The sequence below is a fragment of the Camelus ferus genome, chromosome 34, assembly GCF_009834535.1.
Source record: "Camelus ferus isolate YT-003-E chromosome 34, BCGSAC_Cfer_1.0, whole genome shotgun sequence".
NCBI lineage: Eukaryota > Metazoa > Chordata > Mammalia > Artiodactyla > Camelidae > Camelus > Camelus ferus.
In genome coordinates this window covers 15,969,768-15,978,388 of record NC_045729.1, presented here as the reverse complement: position 1 = coordinate 15,978,388, position 8,621 = coordinate 15,969,768, and the positions used below count along the sequence as shown (strand labels likewise).

Here is an 8,621-nt window from a genome sequence, read left to right as displayed (position 1 = left end):
ACTTGTGGCATTTTTCTTGGGTTTTTCTGCCTCAAAAATATTCATGGTGATTTGACCACAAACAAGAGGAGGAGCAGATATTATTGTTTGGACAAGAAGTTGATTAGTACGTTAAAAAAAAAAAAAGGACACAGATGAACTTATCTACAAAATGGAAACAGACTCACAGAGAACAGACTTACGGTTACCAGGGGTTAAAGCGGGTGGGAAAGGATACATTGGGAATTTGAAAATTGCACCCCTTGGGGAGTGATGGATATGTTAAGCTTGATTTTGGAGGTGGTTTCACGGGTGTATACATCTATCAAGTTTCATCAAATTGTAGACCTGAAATATGTATAGTTTACTGTACAGGAACCATACCACAATAAAGGTGTTGGAAAAAAAAGAAGAAGTTGTGCGGGAGGGCATAGCTCAAGGGGTAGAGTGCATGCTTAGCATACACAAACAAGGTCTTGGGTTCAACCCCCAGTACCTCCTCTAAAAAATAAATAAACCCTAATTACCTCTCTCCTAATAGATTTTTAAAAAGTGCGATACATTAAAAAAAAAAAAAAAAAGACGTTATTTGAGATTCATTAGCTGAAGTTGTGCAGGTCATTCTTCCCAACCACTCCCCACCTTGACTCTCATGGGGTCGTTTTTGTGCATTTCTAAAACAAAATGAAACAAAAGCGAAACCTACAAAGTGAGATGCTTATGTAAAAAAGTACTCTCCAATGTACTCTGTCTTGCGGAAAACTTCTGAGAACTATAGTCTCTCACTTCTGTTTTTTTTGTTCTGGTTTTGTTTGAGTTTCTTTCTTTTTCTTTCCTTTTTTTTTTTTTTTTTTTTTTTTTTTACTTTTCTTATCTGACACATTTAGAAATGACTCACTTTGAAACTCTGTGGAGTCAGATAGCAGTCAGAGGTGCCTGCTAGAATTTATCATCGGAAAAGAAGAGAGAAAAGGAAACAGGAGAAACTCAGCAAGTTTCCTAAACATACTTCAGGACTTGATTGTGGTTAAGTGTGAGGATCTGCTGGGACACCCAGGGGCCTCCAGATCAGTGCTGAAGCCTTCAGCTACTACCTTGGGTTTTTGGTAAGAACACCTAAATCCATCTAATGACTTGAGTCTAGCTTGTTTTGCTTATTATAAATAATGTTTGTGGATCTTTTTTTTCTATTTCCCCTTATTCCTTCCCTTAGTTTTATTTCTTTTGTTTTATCCCCATGTTTACCTTTTTCTTTCACTAAATACTCCACATTCTACTTCTCTTTGCTCTTAATATTTTCATTCTGGAACTAATAGTGAATTTTTATGTCATTTCCCCCCTCTCTTAAATTAACTGTTTCTCTTCTGACCTTTAATTCCAGCTTTCTCCAATAGTTCTGTTTTCCAAATCATCGATTTGCCTATTTTTTCTTAACATATGTATTTTTTTCCATTTCCCTCTTTTTTTCTTTTTCTCTTCTTTCTTTTCTGTTTTTTTCTCTTTCCTTTTTGTTGCTGATTTTGTCATCCTATCATTAGTATTTGACTCTGGAATCAGCTTTTCTTTTCCTATCGTAGTTGAATTTTAGTTTCAGGATTTTATTTGTCTTTTTAATTACTGTCAGCCAATTCAGTACTGAAAACTAAAAAAAAATGTAGAGGTACCTTTCAGCCAAAACACTTGGAGAAATATAAAAAATGATCTTGGTCTGAAAGATAAGATTCTGATTCATATATACTTTCATCTCAAGACAGATAATATGTGACATTTAAAATATGGCTCACTCCAGATGACTCAATGTCTTTATATTGGAATTTTGCTCTTTTCCGTCTTTTTTGTGTCCATATTCTTCCTTCTTCTCATACAGCTCTGGGTACCTTTCCGTTTATTAGCAATATCAAAGGCTTTTCAGTTATGTGATTATTGGAGTAAAAAGACTATTGGCCTGACAGTCACTGGACCTAGGATTTGAGAACCCTCCTAGTTGTGAATATGTGAAAGTCACCTAAATTGCTGAGTTTTAGTGTCAAAAACTGCAAAATAAAAAATAGAGACAAGAAGAGATGATTGCTAACTTTCCTTTCAGTCCTAGAACTCCATGACTCTGTACTTCTCTCAGTATTTTACGGGTCTCTGTGTGAATAAATGTGCAGGACAGTCGATCAAGGTCACTTGCCATGCACAACGGAGAAGAAAGTGTCCCCGACAGGAACTGAATACTGAAATAAGCAAGGCTACAGAAAAGAGAATGAGAATCACTTTTTCATTATTTTGTTGCCTGATTTGTTTGAACTTCTACTTATCCCTATGACAGCATTTGGTTAGCTCAGCAGAACAACTTCCAAGACCCAAAAATATTTTGGGCTTCTACAAAAGGAAATGTAAAATGCTGTTATTGCCAGTAAAAAGTGGGAACTGGAAAACAAAAAGGAAGTTAGAAGAGACAGCATTCTTGCTGGGTTAAATGGATAAGAATAAGAATTTTTAATTTAGTTGGAAAAGAAAAAAAAGTAAGCCCCCAAAATCAACATTCATCCATTCAAGTAATCTTTAATCTTTATGCCTTGTAAGGCATTGTGCTAAATTCCATGGAACAAGCATTTAGGAACAAGACTCTTTTTCACCATTGTGAAATTTAAGGCTAGAATGATGGATAAGACAGCCAGGAAAATCATTATAATACAAAATAAAATGCATCATTACACAGAGAATATGAAAAAAGTTTCAACACACACACATGCGCACACACACACATACACACATACACAAACATAATTTAGGAGACTGAAGAACTAAATTATGATTGGGATTATAAGAGAGGTTTCAAGGAGGATATATTTGAACTTGATCTTGAAGAATGGCTAAGATTTCAACAGATAGAGATTAAGAAGGGAGGAAAGAGGAAGTTAAGGTGGAGGATATAATTCTAGATAGAAGTTAACAGCGTTAGCTAAGGAAGAGAAAATGGCATGAACTTGGAGTAGTGAATTGTCCAGGAAAGCTATAAAGTAGGGCATGTTTACGGGAGTGTTGAAAATTAGGGGAGGGTAATGTCACCAAGGCCAAGAGAGGAGAGTGTTAAGGAGTCCAAGTATCAAATGGCTCATATACTGTAAAGGATAAAGGCAGAGAAAAAAGACACTTGGATTTGTTATCTAGAGGCAGTTTTAGCAGAGTGATGGGGCAGAAGACTGATTACAAAGGGTTAAGAAGTGAGTAGTGAGAACAACAGACCCCAAAACAAGCCAGTATCCTTTAAAAAGAGAAATCTATGCTAGATTAAGAGACTTAAGAAACATCCTGGTACAAAGTATGATCCTAGATTGGATATAATTGTTGACAAATCAGCTATAAGGGGAATCTGGGGGACCATTGTAAACCAATGGATAAGTCTGAGCATTCCTTAAGGCAGAATCTTACTGTATAATGTGGAGACGGCTAACTGATAAGAAAGCAGTTTATAGAAAACAATATGCATTTACACTCGTATTCATAGCAGTGTTGTCCACAATAACTCAAACATGGAAAGAATGGATAAAAAAATGTGGTCTATACATGCAAAGGAATATTATTCAGCCATAAAAAGGAGGGAATTCTGACACATGCTACAACATGCATGAACCTTGAGGATGTTATGCTGAGTGAAATAAGCCAGTCATGAAAGGACAAACGCTGTATGATCACTTACGTGAGATAGCTAGAGTGGTCAAACACAAAGAAACTGAAAGTAGAGTGGTGACTGCCAGGGGCTGGGGGGAAAGGAAGTGGGGAGTCGTTGTCCAATGTCTCAGTTTTACAAGATGAGAAAGTCCTGGAAATTGATTGCACAATAACGTATATCTACCTAACATGACTGAACTGTACATTTTAAAACGGTTAAGAATGGTAAATTTTATGTTACGTGTATTTCACCACAATTTAAAATTTTTAAACCAATATACATCAGTATAACCAGAATTTTAAAAATTTAAACCAATATGTAACAGTATAATCTAATTTTGTTAAATTTTGCTTAGCAAAAAATATACATACATATAATATACACATATGTACATGAAAAAAGATCCAGAAGGATGTAAATTGAGATGCTAAAGGAGTAATCACTGACTGAAAAATTTTTGTGTTCTTATTTTTGCTTATTTATGTTCTCCAATTCTCCTCACACATGTTTTCTGTTTCTGTAATAATAAAGCTACTTTCCCCATATAAAAAAACAAATAAGTAAGAAATCATGAATGGTAAGGAAGTCAATGCGAAGAGAGATTGGTCCCAAAAGGAAAAGATGAGGTTGTATCTAAAAGACATAACTGAGTCTAGAGCAATTTATCTGTGGTGATGAGTCCTTTGAAAATCTGGTAGAGGGCATGGACAGACCTTCTTCCCTAACGGAAGTGAAAATACGTAAAGTTAAAGTGTTCTCTGTCACTTGAGGTGATGACGAAACTTCCTGATGTCCTTTTGCAGATCTCAGTTTGGGAACCTCTAGTCAAAAAGTCATTGTTTGCTTATCCATTTAGCTTGTTCATGTTTAAAGGGGACGTTAGGTTTGGAAAGGAGCCATTGGAGAATGAGACTGAAAGTGCAAGAAAGCGGAGAAATTGACATTGGTAGGGACTTCCGAATGAAGTTACTACTTTGCTAGACATTTAAATCAATAGAGCAGATATTAAACTGTCCATCAGAGAATGCTTTTGTGCAATCCAGTGTGAAATCAAGGAACACAAACTACAACAGTGTGAGGGTCTTTGGGTCCTACATCATTCTGTGGGAAGGTTAGAACTCAAAGAATATGCGTTTTTGGAAAAGAGAGTTTTACTATTTTTGTTTGTGTTTTTATAGAAATTTAGCCATGGAGTCTTTCTCTGCTGAGACCAATTCAACTGACCTCCCCTCACAGCCCTGGAATAAACCCCATGTAATTCTGCCCATGGTCATTCTGGGCTTCACTTTCTTACTGGGATTGCCAGGCAACGGACTGGTGCTGTGGGTGACTGGCCTAAAGATGCAACGCACAGTGAACACAGTTTGGTTTCTCCATCTCACCCTGGCCGACTTTCTCTGCTGCCTCTCCTTGCCCTTCTCCCTGGTTCACTTGGCTCTCCAAGGACACTGGCCCTACGGCTGGTTCCTATGCAAGCTCATCCCATCCATCATCATCCTCAACATGTTTGCCAGCGTCTTCCTGCTGATGGCCATTAGCCTAGACCGCTGCCTTTTGGTACTGAGGCCAGTCTGGTGCCAGAATCATCGCAACGTAGGCACAGCCTCCGCCATCTGTGGCTGCATCTGGGTGATGGCTTTTGTAATGTGTATACCTGTGTTCATATACCGGGAAACGTTCTCTATAGGTGACCATAACATGTGTGGCTACAATTTTGGTTCCTACAGCTCAGTAGATGATTCAGACTTCATCTTAGATCTACTGGAAAACTGGTCTCTTAAAAACTCCACTGTTGAGCACCCTGGAGAAATGGATGGTAGATTCAATTCTTTCTCTCTACAAACAAATGAACAGTCTTGGACAGACACCAGTGGCCTCCATTCTCAAATATCTCAAAGACCTTCTGGAGATTCACTCCCTACGGATTCAGCTAGATTACCTGTTCAACATCCATACTACGGTTCATTTAAACCTGCTGACAAGGTCTCGCCTGCAATCGCCAGTGAGTTTCCCGTTGAAGATGACAGAGCTAACCCGCCGGGACACTCTGCTGCTTTTTCCCCTACTGATTTAGAGCTTTTCTATAGTGCCTCCAGCAATTCCTTACACACATCTGACTTATCACAAGATTTCCAAGATGATGATTTAGGCCAATTTGTGTATGTCCATCAAGTGCCAAGACCCCAGGTAGCAATAACCGTCACTAGGCTGGTGGCGGGTTTCCTGCTGCCGTTCATTGTCATGGTGGCCTGTTACAGCCTTATTCTCTTCCGAATGCGACAGGGCCACTTCAAATCTCGGAGCAAAATCTTGAAAGTGGCAGTGGTGGTGGTGGTTGTCTTCCTTGTCTGCTGGGCTCCATACCACATTTTTGGGGTCCTGTTATTGTTTATTGACCCAGAAACTCCCTTTGGGGTAGCCCTGTTGACCTGGGACCATGTGTCTCTTGCTCTAGCATCTGCCAATAGTTGCTTCAATCCCTTTCTTTATGCCCTCCTGGGGAAAGATTTTAGGAAAAAAGCAAAGCAGTCCATGCAGGGAATTCTGGAGGCAGCTTTCAGTGAGGACTTGACACGTTCTACTAGCTGTTCCCAAAACAAAGTCTCTTGGGGAGCGAAGAGTATCAGTACAGTTGTGTGAACATATGGAGCAGCTGACCCAAGCACAGGTTCTTAGCGATTCACTCAGTGCAACATGTTTCTAGAAAGACAGGGGATATGGTGAGCAGGGGATTTCAGAAACCGTCAAAGAATCAACCCTTTTTAAGGGATTCTTAAGCTGTAGTCCCAGACTAGTGGCATCAGCATGACCCGGAAAGTTGTTAGAAATACAGATTCTCAAGCCCTAGCTTCCAGACTGGCTGAATCAGAATCTCTGCAGGTGGGGCCCCGAAAGTGTTCTCACAAGCTCTCTTGTTTCTGATGAATGCTAAATTTGGGAATCATTGTAAAAATTAGTCGACTTCTATCCCAAAGTCCCATGAGAGAAATGACAAGGCAATCTTAAAATCATGTCCCCATCATTAAATTTTTTCTAAATCCCCTTCCAGATTCTATTTTAAACCATTTCTTTTGGTTTTGCATGAGTGAAAGCTGATCATTGATTCCATGGCTTTATTGTGATGGGGGGTAATGATGGTGGTGATGATTTCAAATGAAAAAAAGTTGCAGAAAGAAAAAGTCTGTAAAAACAAGGAGTTATGAGACTGAGTCTGGAGCCAAGTACAGTGCCAGATGCTCTGCTACTTGGAATCCTCCAGGATACAGGACGTAGGAATTCTGAGTTTCCATTTTTACAACTAAATAAGCATCTATTGTATAAAGACAGACTACTTGGGCATCTAAACCGTCCTCATGAAAAAGTATGTAAGTGGTTTGGGGAGTTCTCTGTTTTGCTCTATCTGCCTATTGATAGAATCATCCATTTTCCATTCCTTTTCTTAAGCTCCTTAATTCTCTTATTCCTCTTTTGCCTCTAAAACTTCTTCCAGACTTTATGCTTCTAATAACCAATCGTTTCATAAGATGAAAATTACTCCCCTCCTTTCACTCCAAATTAGTATTTCCCTAGAAACTCATTTCAGATGAAAGGAGTAGGGGACGGGGCGGCAATCCTTTATTTCACTGCAGAATAACCAAGTACCTTCCGGGAATCCCATCAAACGTTTAAAAACATGACTGGGGTGTGTATATTTCATGCCAAAATTATCAGGTGTATCTTTGGGGTTTTTTAAAATTAACCTTTATCTTTACCAAAGTAATACTTGCACATAGTTTAAAGAAAATTCAAGGCTTATAATGAAATCTAAGAGGTTTCCTGCCCCACTAGTCCATCCACCCTTTCCTCTGACTCCCAGTTCACAGAGATAAAACCCTTGAAACAATCTTAGATGTTTCTTCTGATATTTACCATCACATTTCTAAGTCATGCCCTTATGCTGCTAGATTTCATAGACATGATAAAGTGACTTCTTATTTTGAAAGATGAAGAATTTTATCCCCAAACATTCATATTGTTTGTTTATTCAGCATCCAAATATGTATTAACCATCATCCTTTCATCTGTTCATGATCACATATTTTCTTCCTACTTTGTTTATCCATTCTAACCTTCTTTCCATCCTTCTTTCCTTTAAAAAAAATGTTATTCAAGTCCCCATCATCTTCTCATTTTCTTTTGTATATAAACTTTTTGTGTGTTAAACGCCTAAAATTTCAGGTTTGTTGGTACTATAACATAGCCTCATCTAAGCTGAGTACAATGATTTTGATTGGAAAAGTAGAAAACGTGATGTTTTAGGCTTATAAGGCACTGTTATTTGTTCAGTGGTTGAGGTGAAGGTCTGGACTACAAATAAGTTATAAAATACTCTGTGGAAAAATTTCAAATCACGAGGAATTCTTTCAGTTGTATGGTAACAATATCTGACCTGATGTGAGATTTTCAATGCTACCTTCCAATTTAATCTGCTAATATATTTGTTGTGAATAAATGCTTTTTTTTTCTCATGGCTCCTTGCAAGGCTCAGAGATTCATGGATCCTTTCAATTGTTTGACACTCAGAATATATCATAATCCCTAACCACACAGCAAATAAATCTCAAAGAGGGTAGCTTTAAGCTTGCTATAATGACAATAAGCTAGACTCCTGGAAATCCCAACACAGCTCACAGGACCCTGGGTGTAAGTCCCAAACTCCTAGGGTTAGTGTATAGGATATTAGGGTGATGATCTTGGCGTAGTTATAAAGATTCAATAGTTGACAATTCTGGACTCCTTTTGAGAGTTCTATTTTCCTTTCCCTACAACTGGAATTTCATTTCTGATGAAAAGCTCTGGTGAGTACGTGCAAGTGCTCAATGGAAGTCCCATAGTGGGGGCCAACCCCTCCTCAGATTGTAGTATCTTTAATCTTGAAAATATCCCAGAATGCAAGCAAGGTGGCTTAGTCCCCATACCAAGCTGCAAGGGGGCACTGCCT

The 8,621-nt window shown here is 38.4% G+C and overlaps 1 protein-coding gene across 1 annotated transcript; it reads left to right on the top strand.

The window, feature by feature from the left end:
• The first annotated feature begins 868 nt into the window (after nt 1-868).
• On the top strand, nt 869-8,150 carry C3AR1 (complement C3a receptor 1). The gene is made up of 2 exons (XM_014565560.2): nt 869-1,085; nt 4,819-8,150. Exon 2 carries the CDS (start codon nt 4,829-4,831, stop codon nt 6,278-6,280), a length of 1,452 nt encoding a protein of 483 aa, XP_014421046.2. The 5' UTR covers nt 869-1,085; nt 4,819-4,828; the 3' UTR covers nt 6,281-8,150.
• Nucleotides 8,151-8,621: the final 471 nt, after the last annotated feature.

Coding starts and splice junctions, on each gene's coding strand:
- C3AR1 (XM_014565560.2), top strand. CDS start 4,829: ATGGAGTCTTTCTCTGCTGAGACCAATTCAACTGACCTCCCCTCACAG.